At 35.3% G+C, this 15167-nt stretch overlaps 1 protein-coding gene across 8 annotated transcripts in view; it reads right to left on the bottom strand.

Moving 5' to 3' along the window:
- Positions 1-351: 351 nt before the first annotated feature.
- b3gat1a (beta-1,3-glucuronyltransferase 1 (glucuronosyltransferase P) a) overlaps positions 352-15167 on the bottom strand; it is a 174069-nt gene continuing 159253 nt past the window's right edge. For 7 of the 8 annotated variants that reach the window (XM_073929092.1, XM_068214765.2, XM_005173645.6 and 4 more), the window contains 2 exons: positions 7709-7812; positions 7104-7540 (listed from right to left, as the gene is read on the bottom strand). In XM_073929092.1, coding sequence (XP_073785193.1) covers positions 7726-7812 — 87 coding nt within the window. In that variant the 3' untranslated portion in view covers positions 7104-7540; positions 7709-7725. Of the gene's footprint in view, positions 7541-7708; positions 7813-15167 lie in introns of all 8 variants that reach the window. The other variant, XM_005173647.5, reaches the window with a different exon arrangement.

The following is a 15167-nucleotide window of genomic DNA, read 5'->3' on the forward strand; positions in this document are numbered from 1 at the left end:
TGCCATGAGTATTGCCGCATTCACCATCGGGAGGCGCTATAATCACTCTGGTAGGAGAATTTTGATTTCACCTTCCAAAATAAATAAAGTTATCCAACATGTGTGCCCGATAGCTCTGGCCCTTCCTGTACGTGAGCAAACCTGCGGTCATTGAGTGCGTGAAGTGTCCATCATTACACACTTCATTTTAGAGGCTGAATGAGTGCATCATCCGGGTAATTAAAGTGCACTTATTATTTTTAAAGTTTTTAGTGTGAACGCACTACTTACACTATTTATACTACAAAATGGCGTAGAATAGTGCATAAGTATGCGATTTGGGACACAGCTTCTCTCTTTCTTTGCTTTCTCTCATGCTGTCTAGCTGGCGGTGCTTCACACAAGCCAGGATCGCTCCGCATAACGCTCTTTTCAGTGTTATGTTTTTGCTAACTTTTGATCCTTTAGTATTTTTAATGTGTTAACTATTTTGCTTCGTTTATTTATTTTGAGACTTTGTTTATTTTTGTAGCGGGTAGTGGATATTAATTTTCTAATCATGTTTTGTTATTTATTTGGTTCAGCAAGGGAAGCAGTGGCCCGGAAGATTCTTTTTTTGCTTGTTTTTTTTCTTCATGGGAGTTAGGTAAGAAATCTCCTAGAAGAACGACAAGAGTCAGGGAACTGCTTTGTTTAGCTGCTCTACCTGTCTACAGTTATTTGTTAATATTTTTTATTAAATACTTTTATTTGTAAGGTTTTTTTAATGAGACTAAAAAATATTTTGACGGGGACGTCAATTTGTCATATTCAAGCATCTGTGTCTTTCATATGTTCGGCTCAAATCCTGATTTCATTAATAGAGCCATTTTTTGGATTTTGGGCCGTAACACCAATCTAGACCCAGCCAATTTTAGTTTCTTAAATGTTTCCTTAATGCTATATAACATTACTTTATGATAATTCTTAGAACCTTAAAAATGTCCTGGCTTTAAGATGATGTACATGTTTTTTTTTTTTTTTTGTTAAAACAATATTCAAAACATGTTCACAATGATATGCCTTGTGTTTTATTAAAGTTCTAAGAACATTATTTAAAACAATTAGAACATTCCATCCACATTATAAGGATGTACTAAGAACATTTTCCATTCTCAGTAACTTACAAAGACAATATTGATATTTTTAAATTGAGATTGAGTTCATGAAGTGTTCAACATTCCACACTTCTTTTCATCCTTTGAATAATAACATCATTAGGGTATTTAAGGTGCATTTAGAATAAAAGAAACACTATTTATATTATAAAATAGCTGTAGAGCGGTGCTTAAATATGCATATAAATAAATTATTTGCGACATAACCAACACTGTAGAAAATGCTGGGTTCCACACAATTGATTTGTGTTGGGACAACATGAAGGACTTAAGATAACTTATTAGTTGTTATAAATTTAAGTGGATTGAACATAAAAGAATTAAGTTGTCCCAAAGAAATCTTAAGAATTATATTGCCTCAGCTCAATTGGTAATTTTAACAAGCTACATAGATTATTTTCTGAGTGAATGTATGGCTTCAGTAGCCATTGTTTGTAACCCTTGTTTCTAGAAGTCGGTCACTAGTTTCACCTTCCCTTAAAAGTGATAATCGATGATTATTCATAAAGCAACATGTTACATGAGACATGCCATGGAACAACAACTATTTAAGAGTCAAAATCGCATAATCTGACTATTCCAACAGGACAAAATATTGTGCAGTCTGAACCCGGCTTAAGGCTTTCAAAACTTTTGATGATACATAAGCAAAGTGACAGTAAAATGCCAATGATAAAGTAGTAGCAGAGAACTTCCATTTCCCATGAACTGATCTAAGGTCAGACTATTTGTGCTTCATCATGTTTCATAACAGCTCTTATATATAGCTACAAGTAATGCAGCAAAACATCTACCCGTAAATATGTTTTCCAGATAAACAGCAAGAGGGCTAGCTTGTTTGTTTACTTTTTGTGCTCAGGGTTAGGTGAAGTATATGCGTTTTTGCATTAAGTGTTTATGGTATGTTGAGCTGCTTCATATGGCTGCAATGAACTGTTGCTCTTTTTAACATTTTTTAAAATCAATTTAAACCAGATTTAAAATCATAAACCAAAGTATACTTCAGTTTTGATGCAAATAGTTAGCATATGTGTACAGCCAGACATTTTGACTTTCCCAACATCCACACTTGCAGTCTTGGCTAAGAGGATTGCACACAACAAGTACAATGTAATACATGTACATAACTGCCCCGGTCTGACAATTATAAAAGGCACTATTTGCACCAGGCATTAAAATGTGTTTTCATCAGTCTGATCACAAGTGGATGATGCTAAATAAGTGTAAACAAGGCTAAAATGTTTAGAGCATGTCCACTTTCAACCAATTACAGGTAGCTGAAAAAGCATTTGGTTGAATTGCTTTCATAATGTAAATTCTCATGCGGCCAAATGAAACTGAACAGCCACAAAACACCAGCTACTCCTCATTGAGTGACCATGTGTTCATTTTCAGTTGTCTTAGTAAGAAAGAACACCAAAACAATGGGTCTTAGCTGATCACTAGTAATTAGATCACTGAAAATGGTCTTGTCTGTTACATAAATACTAAATAAGCAATTTAACAGTTAAGGTTATTTAAAATACGAACAACTGAAACATCTAAATGTGTAAATCTGTAGCATTTGCTTTTAAAAGACATTTCCAAATAGAACAAAAAATGTTTCAATATGTGTAAACTGTCTTTTTATAGATCAAAATATGCCTATTTTATGTTCCAGATTTTGCTTTTATCAGTCATGCGTCAAGATGCATGAGCAACAACTTAATCGTGGCTGTCTTTGTAGTTGACATTACATACTTAATCAATTTGAGTATGACTTAATTAAGTCTCTGTCAGAATTTGCATCTGTTTTAGGGAGTTGTTCTAAAACATGTTCAACCAAATTTGAGCATTGCCATTTGTTTTTGCTCCAGGTTAACCCACAATTCATTATGAGGGGCATTAGCACAACAAACACTGCTGCTTTTCACATAACAATTATAATAGCTCATTATGCTCTCTGATAAAGCCTGGGTAATTCATTGGTTGTGTTGGATTGCTTTCTCACTAAAAGATTTTTTTTAATGGTAGCTAAGGCCACATTAACCTCATTGACTTACAAATAAATTCTAAACACAATTGCAGTCCTCATGCCTACTTAAAGACTTGGGCTGATAGCCAGAAATATGACAAGTGCAAAGATTGCAAGTGTGGGTGCTGGGACACAGGCGCTTAACTCCTGTATGCTAAAAAGAATCATACCTGTCCAATGTCTGTACCATTTCTTTACAGACTACTTTATCAGTAAAGAAGTCTTAATCTGTGAATATTAAAGATTTTTATGCTAACAATCATCAATTACTATTAAGTACTTTGGTGTTGTTTTGTTTCTTTTTCGGACTGAAAAGCTGTCCAATTTAAAAAAAATCCAATAAAATATTAGGCGCATACAAGCTGAGTAACACATAATTACAAAAACTTTGCTGCATGCACACAGTATGCTCATACTGCTTGTTTGATGATATTTACAGCACATAACCAATCAAGTGAACAAGAACCTATTCATACTTTAGGCATAAAGTCACCTTTTCAACTGTCTACAACCTCGTGTCACTTTGCCCCCCAGTGAAAGTTAAAATAAACTATGGATTTGTTTACTGAAGCTACTGTGTTTCTGTTCCAGCAGAAATATTTATGATGTTGTGATTAATGAATACCTTAAAGCATGGAAAAAAGAAATCTAAATTTGAAAAATAAAACCAGCATTCATAATTATATAAACGCTATTTGAGTAAAGCTGAATCCTCCGGGACTCAAGATTCACATTAGTAAATCATGCTAAATGTTGCAGCCTTTAGTGTCGTTGTTTGTGTGTACACTTCCCATGTCAATGATTAAATTGGTGCCGTGACCCGGATAGCAGTGAGGTCTATGCGGGTGAGTGTAACTACAGATACATTTAAAATTTGACAGTGCCCTCATAGTTGCCATAATAATAATGACAGATCTGTTTTGTTTGTGTTGTCATGCGTTACGTAAGATCAAAATGCAGTTTTGTTGAAATGCAATGTGTGGATTTTTGACAATTACCTGCAAATTTTCATATTTACAATTGACAACATGTAAATTTAGGCAAATGCTCTGGAACGCTCTATTTAAGGGATCTTCTCTGGAACTGAATCCACAGTTGTTGTGTTACTATAATGTATGTGTTTTACCAATCAGATGAAAGGGCTCAATGTCTTGCTTACAGTAAGGGCACTATTTTAGTAAACGCTCCCATATCGGTAACTTTTCAGAAAAATGACAAACTACCTAGATGACAGTTTAGATTGGAGGATATGATAATAATCTAACTAAAACAGACTTCGGTCATTATAACATTGCTCAAACAACATATATTATTAACACAGTTTTGCAGGAATTGTAATCATCCACTAAAGAGTGCACCCATTTAAAAGCTTTTAGCTAATGTGATCCTAATGGAGACCCAATTTCTCACAGCACCAGAATTCACAGAGGATCAGACCCTCGCAAATGAACGCCTTTGGGTTCATAATCAAAGTCGTAGGCAGTGAAAAGGCAGCTTGAAAAGATAAAGAAAATTTGTCTAATTCTAATCAGGTCAGATTGTTTTACAGATGCAATTTTAGTGATGTGTCTTCAATGTACACATACCCAGGCTACACTTACACGACAACATTGTAGCCAAAAACTGAAAAGTTTTTTCTCATGCGTTTTGAAAAAGTTCAATGTTTTCAAAATGATCCACACTTAGACATATATTCACAAAAACACAGTATTGCACATACCAGGCTAGTATTTAGCATTGTCACCTTGTTAGTAAACACTGGCTATATGGAAGTGACGATGTGCTGTTGGTAGCTCATGTCTTTGCCATGTATTTAAGATGTGTCTCTACTTTTGGTTATAATGTGAAGTAAATGCACGCGTTGTTGATGAAGTGTTAGAAAACACTTGAGCAACAAAACCACATACTACTATTATTATGTATGTTTGTTTGCGCTTCACAGCCATTCGTAACTTTTTGATTTAGGGTGTTTTCACATCTGTGGTTCAGTTCATTTTGTTCTGGACCAAGGACAACAAATGATACATTGTAGCATTTTTCTGCCGTTTTTAACACCAGACTGATTGCTTTTGTGCGAACCAGTTGAAAAAATAACAACAAAATGCAGTCATGTGACAAAATCCACACTTCTCATTGGCCAGATGTTGTTGAACGTATTTCCTAAACTGCTTTTCGATTGGTCAGAATTAACGTGCGGGAAAATGCCAATGGAACTTCCACAAGTAAACATACCGGCAGACACAAAATGTCGTTTTTTACTATAGGGGGAAGACTGCGCTGACTGATCCCTGCTCATAGTATACCATATAGTTTGTATACATCACTCTAGACAAACTATACATTTTCAGAACCAGGCGGGGCTGAAAAACAATGTTTTAATGCATTGCAAATGGCGAAGCCATATCGCAAGTCACTTCAGGAGAAGGCATGAATTAATTTAGCTAAACTGTGAAATGCTCATCTTCTGGAAATATTACCATATCCATCAGGTAAGATTTTTCCCTATCTCTCTGTTTAAAATGTTGAGTAAAGCGCTTTCATCAACTATTTTTCCCCGACATCCCATAATGCACAGCGCATCTGACTACAGCAGCTGGATTAATCGAAAGAGGTGCAGTACTTTTTGCGCTTAGGTATGTTCTAGGGTTCGTTTAAAACCTTGAAGAGGTGGACTCGGTACGATTTTTTGTTCCGTTTTTGATGCGCACTCAAGTGTGATTGATACATCCACAACTGCCCAAACAAACTGCACCAACTCAAGTGCGATTCAACCGAACCGAACCAAATAAGGCAGGTGTGAAAACACCCTTAGTGGCTAATTCGTATGAACTCATTCGGACAATTCGTATGGTTTGCTAATCCCCCAATGACGGTTGGGTTTAAGGGTGAGGTTGGGTGCTACGTCTTCTTTTTAAAAATGTACAAATTTTTGTACGACTGAACTCGAACAAATTAGCACCTAAACTAATATAACGTAAAATACTTAGGTTTCCTTGTGAGATCAGGCTGGATGTTTTCATGGACAAGACAATGGCGCCATTTTCAAAAAACCTTGCTTATTAAAATTTTTGAGTTATCAGTTCCAAAAATGTCAGTGAGGCAATGCATAAAAAGTTTCCTGTTTTTGGTCAAAATTGTTGTCGTGTAAATCCTCAGTTATGCAAGCGGATATTAGCTCCATAAACACAGCTACATGACAATATGTTGCATTTGTGTCTTAAGACCATCCACTGTAGCTGTTAGTTTGGCGTAATCAGTTTTGCTTTTTGGACTGAAATTAGACCGGTTTTCCTTTCATGTAGTTGAATTTTAAACAATGAGATGACTAACTTGCAAGACTAGCCTAAACCATTTGTACCACATGTGTATTTACTTCATTAAATCAGCAACAACTCAAGACAGATCTTCTGTGCAAAGCCCAAAGCTCCAGTGTGACATACAAATACATCTAAATGCTTTCTGAGGCAAGTTCTGCTGAACACTGACTTTCCGAAACCCTACCCATCAGCTCTGTGTCCTTTGGTAAGACCTCTGTGAAGACATGTGAAGTATTATGGATGTTATAATAATAAACTAAAACTATGGACTCTTACGTTTAACTGAAGTACAAATACAGTAGTTACATTGCTTGTTTTGTTGAATGCTAGATCACTTTATTTTAAAGTCTCTGATTGTTCATCTTTAAGTTATATTTACAACGCATGTCCTAACAAGAACAATGGACACAAAGGAACAAATTCAAGTGCTATTCATGTCATTAAGGTCGTAACCATGAGGACCTTGTTACAACTTGGTAATCGCTAAATCCAGTATAGCAGCTAGCCCCTGGTTTATGAAAGAACTGGTTTAATACCGCAGAGTAACGCTGAATTTGAGTTGAGGCAAAATATCAGTAGTGCTGTGCTAGCAAGACAACATTGTAAACAACAAAAAACTTAAAAATACACATTGTGTAAAACAAAACGAAGACATTCCCTTCTTTATGTTTAAGTGTCAGTCCGTCAGACGCGTAGGGACAATGACGATCTTAAATCGATGACGCTCTTCGTCAGCACTTTGAGACTGCTGTAACGTACTTTTGTGGGGGGGCTCTTTTAAGTAGAGTTTATAAAATTCATCCTGGAAGTGAGCAGTTTTATCAGGTCACAGATGTTCCCCTCATCAATATACACCAACATTTCTTTTCTGGCTCTTGTTTTGTTCTTGTAAAATACTGATGGTATTGCCTTTAAAAAGACTATTCTGTGCTTTACATCAGGTAATAATAGGTCCATATTGTTGAGCTTGTTTAGTTGTGGGTTACAGGACAAAGCATTCAAACTGTTCAGAAAAATGTAGTAGTGGGTAATTACAGCCTGCCATTCCCTTTCGGGTCCTGCTGGATACATCCCTGCAACACAAAGTAAAAGAATGTTCAGCGGTACATCTGTGCTAAGCCACACTTCTGTCACTTAGCACGTCCAGATGCATGTAAACACATGGTCTTGTGTCCTTCTTTGACCCCGTATTTGCTCATTGACAGAGACGATAAAGTCTGAACAGATTGCTTTTTCATTACCGACGCCGAAGCAGATGTCAGATCTCCACATTTGGGTCTGTGAAGCCTTTTTTGCCTTCGTTCACCAGGACAGGTTTTTCCGTCCGCGTGTGCCACACAAGAATCTGTAACAAACAAAATAACCATTATGGTTTATGGAGTGGAGTGGGGGAAAATTGTTTTTGAGATGAAGTGCTTCTCATAGCTGGGTCACTGAAATTAAGGTCATTTGTTTTCTTTTTATATGTATAAAATAAAATCAAAATACACTGAAATTCATAAACCAACTATGATTGGTACAAGGGGACGAGGGCTCTCATCTGTTTTGTGTTTGAGTTTAGTTTGGTTGGACATTTTGGTCTGTTTTCTTTCCTATTTCCTGTTTGTAATAGTTTCTGTAGTGACTCATTGTGAGCATATTAATGGCTCAAACCTCCATTACAAGCACTAACATTACATTTTGGATTACAACATTACATCAACAGAGGCTTGAAATGAGATATATATATAAAAAAAGAAAATTATCTAACTATATACAATTGAAGTCAGAATTCATAGCCCCCCCTTTTGAGTTTTTTTTTTATATATACTTCCCAAATGATGTTTAACAGGCAAGAAAAGCAAGGAAAATAGCAAGGAAATTTTCACAGTATGTCTGATAATAGTTTTGTATTCTTGGGAAGTCTTATTTGTTTTATTTCGGCTAGAATAAAAGCCATTTTTAATTTTTTGGTCCCATTTTATATTAAGTGGCCTTAACTAATATGTACTTACATAGGAACTAATAGTTTGCTACAATGTACTTATTGTGTAAATGCATGAACTACTGTGTACTTATGCTTGATTAAATACATGTATGTAATTACATCTGTAATTAACGTTTGTAATTACATTTGTAAATACACTATTGACCATCCCTTACACCTTAACCTACCCTTAAACCTACCCATACACTTAATATAAAGTGGGACCAATTTTTAAAAAAACATTTTAAGGTCAATATTATTAGCCCCTTTAAGCTATATATTTTTTTCGATAGTCTACACTACAGAACAAACCATTGTTAAACAATCACTTGCCTAATTACCCTAACCTGCCTAGTTAACCTAATTAACCTAGTTAAGCCTTTAAATGTCACTTTAAGCTGTATAGAAGTGTCTTAAAAATTTCCTAGTCAAATATTATGTACTGCCATCATGGCAAAGATAAAATAAATCAGCTATTAGAAATGAGTTATTAAAACTATTGTGTTTAGAAATGTGTTGAAAAAAATCTTCTCTCTGTTAAACAAAAATTGGGGAAAAAATAAACAGGGGGCCGAATAATTGTGACTTCAACTGTGTATATATAATTGAGATAGAATTAAGATTGTAATCTTTTACTTTTGAGAGTAACTTCGTCTAACACTTAACTATAATTTGTCTACACAGCAAACAGTATGGGCCCTATCATACACCCGGCGCAATGTGGCGCAAGGCGCGGCGCAATAGTCTTTTGCTAGTTTCAGCTTCGCGCAAGAGTCGTTTTGAGGCAAACTCTTCATATTTTTAATGGATTCTGACTGGCTGTTAGTTTAAGAAAAATATTTCTTTAAGTCATTCCAATTATATCATTTCTGTACATCTTTATTGTTAAAACTGTTCTGACCTCTGCTGTTGTTTTACATTGTTAACTATTTTAAGAACGATGTCTTTATTATTATGTTTATAGTCAATTTGTTTAGATTATTAGAATAATAATTACACTCTCAGCATAACCCACTCTCAGAAATAAAGGTACGCAAGCTGTCACTTGGGTGGCACCTTTTCAAAAGGTACACATTTGTACCTATATAGTTCATATTGATACCTCAAGGGTACATACTAGTGCCTAAAAAGTACAAAAGTGTTCCTCTTGAAAGAAATGTTGTACTTTTGAGGTACCAGTATGAACCCTTTAAGTACAAATATGTACCTTTCAAAAAGGTACCACAATATGCAATGTTGAGTTAGAATTTATCATTTGCATGTATTTTTGATTTTAAAAACGTTCTGGCATAAGAAATTGTAGTGTTTGTACAGTTGTACCACTATTATTTTACTTGTGATTATTACACTACTGTACCTGAACACGGTTCGACTCCTCAGAAAACCATCAAACACGTTTATTCCAGTAGTATCTTTTTTATTTATTGTATTTCTCTATGCTTGCAGATTGTTTATTATATTTTATGCAGATGATCACTCGAATACAGAACCATCCCAATCAATCTAAAAGTATTAATTCTTCCCAAATAGAGATATTCAAGTCATGTGTTGAAAATATATTCATATCGCACTATATATAGCAGAAAAACTAAATATTGCAACATGTCAGATTTGTTCAATATCATGCAGCTCTAATATAAATTCTAAATGAACACAGCAGATCACATTTTAAACTATATTAAAAAAATTGGAACATTTCTTTATTTAGAAATAGTTTTTCATTCACCCACCTGTTACATTTGTTCTTTTAGTTAAGTCTTGTTTCCGAAGAAGTTTTTGCTCTGTCGGCTTTTATATTTATCTGTAAGCTCCCTCTCGTTCCTCTCATATACTGTTAGCCTCCCTCCTACACAGTAGGACTCAGGAACACTCAGATATAAAGTTCCTCCTCAGCAGCAATGTACAATCCACAGTATATCTCCAAATTTAGCCTGGTGCAGAACATTTCCCTCGGTACAGATCTCAAGTGCTGAAATATACATCGGCTCCAGCTACAGTACATGTATGTGTCTAAATGTGCCTTTTGTTATAGCAGTGACATAAAGAGACAGTGTGCAGTTTGTTTCACTTCACCCCTTTATGACATCAAGATGAAGTTATCAGTACAGAAAATAATCATCTGCCTCAATGAAAATTGTTGTTAATGTCCAGAGGAAGAAACAGAAGCTGACTGACTCATCTTTTCCATTTCCCTTGTTGCTGTCTTTCAGAAACCAGCATTGTTCTGCTCATTGCCTCTCATGAATCATTTATAATTGTGTGGAGATGGGTTCTGGAAGCCCAACTTTCACTTAGGCTGCTAGTTGAGTTTAAAAGTCCCACTTGGATTAATAGTCTGTCTGTTGAGTTTCTGTTGTGGAATGCAGTTCACGCTTTTCCACAAACAAGAAGAGATGTGCAGGTGTAGTTGTATGGATGTTTTTTTTTTTTTTCTTTGCGGTAAAAAGACACTGAGCATGTTTTAAGGATGCAGCTAACAATCAACTGTGCCAGTTAATCTATCCATTATTTTGTCAAATAGTTAACCAATCTGTTGATTATTTTATACTTAATTTGATGTTTTTCTTTTAAGTAAGATGTTTATACCTTGGACCAACTTTTTATTATATAGTAGACTTGTATACAATTGCAGTCATTAACAGTTTTTTCTGAAAAAAAAAAAAAAACTTTAAAAGTCCAAGTGTAAGTAAATATTGCAATAATTACAGCCATTCCCCTCACTGACCAGCAGAGGTCCCTATCACCGGCTTTTTAAAGACTCCATCACCCAGAATTCCCTGTATCTGGCGCTGATTACCCTACACCTGATCCTCATCCACACGCGCACATATAAGCAGCTCTCACTAGCGTCTCATTGCAAAGTTTTGTTTTGCCCTGAATTCATTTCTGAGCGTTATTCCTTGCCTTCTGATTGTTCTCTCGTTGCCAACCTGGACTGTTTATTGACCCTGTCTCATTTCACCGCCTGCCCAGACCTTTGCCTGCTATTGTATTGATTCTCTGCTGCCAGCCCCAATCTCAGCTTGTACCCTAGTGATGGTGAAATGAAGTTTTCTGAACCAGTGAAGTGCTCGACTCAATTGTATTGAAAAAAGTTTTGTTACGCGAAGCTTTCCAAATCAGAGCTCGATAAGGACCTCTGCTGGTTAAAGTGTGGGAAAGCACTGTGCTGCAATAATGTCAAATGTTCACAACTGACTAACTTATTCATGTAGTAATACAGCAACAGTAATAAACAGATTACCCACGCACTCATTTCAAGCGGGGATTGAACCAGCGATTCCTGCATAGGAGGCGAATTCTCTAAGGAGGAGGCTATGTGAATGATGCTTTCGGTAGCACTTGCCAGCTGGCCTCTATTAAACACTATACTATGTTATGCAGGGGTTTTCTTTAAGGATAGTTGTAAAAAATATGCTAATACACTTTAGTATGGTTCAAAACATTTTTAAAATAAATTACTGTTGTATTTTAGTTTAATTACTGGTGTGTGGGACCGGTGCAGTGCTTTGAAACAGTAGAAATGTATGTATTCATTGCCTAATCTCTCACCATACACTTTACTAACCCATGAGAGTGTTTAAACCTTTGAACCAAAATTCTAAGCAGTCACGTGGGTATAGGCAAAAAGGAAGCTTCGGAAGTCACTGATCACGTGATGATGGCAAAACGAATCAAGCTCCGGTACACTGCTTCACTGCGAGATGTGTCGTTTTTTTAAAACATGCTTCGAAGCCTCGTCGCACAGCACCACGTGACTACTGTATCCTGATGCTAAACGTTATCTGCCTGTCTTAGACTTCGTCTATACTTCCTATGCACTTGAATATTACAGTTTTTGCCAAAACTCTGTTTTTTATCAGTTGTTTAATAAACGTACTGCATATGTATCCTCTTTGTCAGAACATTCGTTACAGTAACAAATGTGACGCACAGCTCTAGTATGGTTTACATGCAAACCAAGGAGCCTGCAATGTAATTACACAACAGTAATAAATGAGCATATTGAATAAAAATTTACTCAACCTCAAGTTTTTTTTTCCAAAGGATGTAATTTTGAAAATGCCGAAAACCACTGAGCCATAGTTGGAAAAACAAGTACCATGTAAGTCAATGGTTACAGGTTTTCAGCTTTCTTTAAAATATCTTTCTTTGTGCTCAAAACAAGAAATACATTCAGACAATTGTGGAACAAGTGAAGAGTGAGTAAATGATGAGAGAATTATTATTTCTGGGGAAACTATCCCTTTATTTCCTGGTAAAATATTTAATTTGTTATGTCATAATCAATAAAAAAAAACTGAATTTTATACGCCACTTCAATAAGAAATCAGATTTCATCATGACAATTCGTAGTGTTGTCAAAAATATTAATGTTTTATTTTGCTGTGGTTAGCTTATCTGTAGTGTGGTTTTGCTAAATCCTTTTTGTTTTAATCAGAAAATAAGAAGACTACATAAGATTGCACTGATTTGACATGTTTACTAATTTTTTCACTAGCTATATTGGTGTATTTGTACTTAAAGCCTGACATAGGCCTAGTATATTATATAACTTAATTTTTTTTTTTTTTTGCAATTTGAATGTTACAGGCACTAAGATTTTTTCAAACTAGTGCAATACCACAAGATGTTTTGTTGATGTAAAATATACCTCATTCATATGGAAAAATGCAAAGGGAGGCTTCGAAGCATGTTTTAAAAAAACGACAGCAGCATACAGCAGATCTAACAATCAACATCAACATTACCATATGACATCTCACCACAGAGTAGTGAGGTTCCTCGCAGTATGGAAAATGGTATTGAATATCACTATTTTTCAAGGTATCATACCAGAGTTAGAAATTCCAGAATTAGAAATTCAAGTATAGTGACTACACTACTCTGTGGTGAGATGTCATATGGTAATGTTGATGTTGATTGATAGATCTGCTGTATGCTGCTGCTGCTTTGATTGTTGGTGCAGAGAAAGTACCAAGACTACTGCTGGCAGATTATTTACTGCTGCTGCAAACATGACATTCATGTAACTCCCAACAGATCTACGCACAGGTAGACCTATGGTGGAGGAGTGTGTCCGAAAATGCCCTGCAGATTACTAATGCAAGCAACATTGAGGTGTTTAAATGTTTTGGAACAAGCTCATTGGCTGCTAAAGCAGCCAATCGTCTGCAACATGTAGTTAAAACAGATGATATAGGACTCATCAGCCTGTATGCCCAGTAGTTTCAAGACAGATCTTTCTATTTGATGTGTTTACATGTGGTGAGAAATTGGCGACAATCTAGTTGTGGCGATCAGTTTATGCGCAAGTTGTTTACTCCAAATGGGTATATAGTGGTTAATATAGCCACATGCATCGCTGGTTCATTAATCATAATCGAGGAATTGGATTTGTTTGGTCTTTAAATCTTTGTTTTGTCTTAAGTGAGGTCCTTGAGCTCAATAATGCCATTTAAAACATTAATTAGTGAGTCCCTTCACAAATCATTAATTAAAACACCAATTAGTCAGTTCATTCACAAATCATCAATTAAAACATCTAATAGCCAGATCTACATACAATAGCTGGGAGAGAGACTGTCATTAAATAGTGAGAGAATAGTAGAGCCTTTTTAACAGTTGTTCTTGTATTTATTTATTTAATTTTTTTTTAGGAAGAGAGAATCCTGGCTCCATGTAGCTCAGTGTTTACTCAGCGTCATATTGTTACAAATACTGAAGAAGTGTAAAAAAGCACTGGGTATCATTCATTAATCTGAGTTATTGTTTTGTGTAAAATAAACAGGTTAGTGAATATATTTTGTTTTATCATCTGTCATGCGCTGGGACTTAAATTACAAAAACAAACTGATATAAAGCGATTAACATCAAGCAAACAATACATGACAATGGAGCACTGATTTTAATTTGTGCTGAATGAGAAAAGAACGCTAGTGTTTTTATAGAGCATCTCATAGTCATTATTCAATGCATAATTTCCTGCATAGAGAAACATAAGGTGGCACCACTATCAAATTTTGTACCAGCTCTGCCATTTGACCAACATCAGGCAGTGTCACTGTGACTTCCTGCCTGATGTTTGTCAAAAGGCAGAGCTTGTACAAAATTGTATGGTGGTGCCACCTTATAATTCTTATGATTCAGACCCCAAGTGATGCTCAAGCACTGGTTATTTATTAAAGTACTTTTAATGTTAGCCTTTTTAAATAAGATAATGATTTACTTGACAACATTACAAAAATAATGCAAAAAAGTGCTTGTTTAAAGTAGTAAAAATAATGATCAGCATACAACCTCCATCCAAGAAAAACCCAATGCTTCCCACTGGTTTAAAATATACTTGCAGTGGTAGCCGGATTGAAACACGTCTTATACCCACAGCACAGTCAACTATATGCAACAAACAAAAAATTATTTGATTTTAAAGAATACTTTTATTTATTAAGAAACTGTTATAAACAGTTTTTCAATGAGTTAATGTTAAAAAAGACTTGGGGGGGAAAAAAAAAAGAAATCCACCTATAATGCTATTCCAGAGCCACGTGCACTCAATGACAGGTAAAATCTGCTTTTCTCTATCTCGCATTCAAGTTCAGGCTGCTTTATTGGCATAACATTTTGTACAGTATTGCTAAAGCATTTTAGGTGTATAAATTATTTAATATATTGCTTTAATCAAATTCATCAAATAAATACAGCAAATCAGAAAAATACAGGTACAGATATTT

This window comes from Danio rerio, chromosome 18, assembly GCF_049306965.1.
Source record: "Danio rerio strain Tuebingen ecotype United States chromosome 18, GRCz12tu, whole genome shotgun sequence".
Taxonomy (NCBI): domain Eukaryota; kingdom Metazoa; phylum Chordata; class Actinopteri; order Cypriniformes; family Danionidae; genus Danio; species Danio rerio.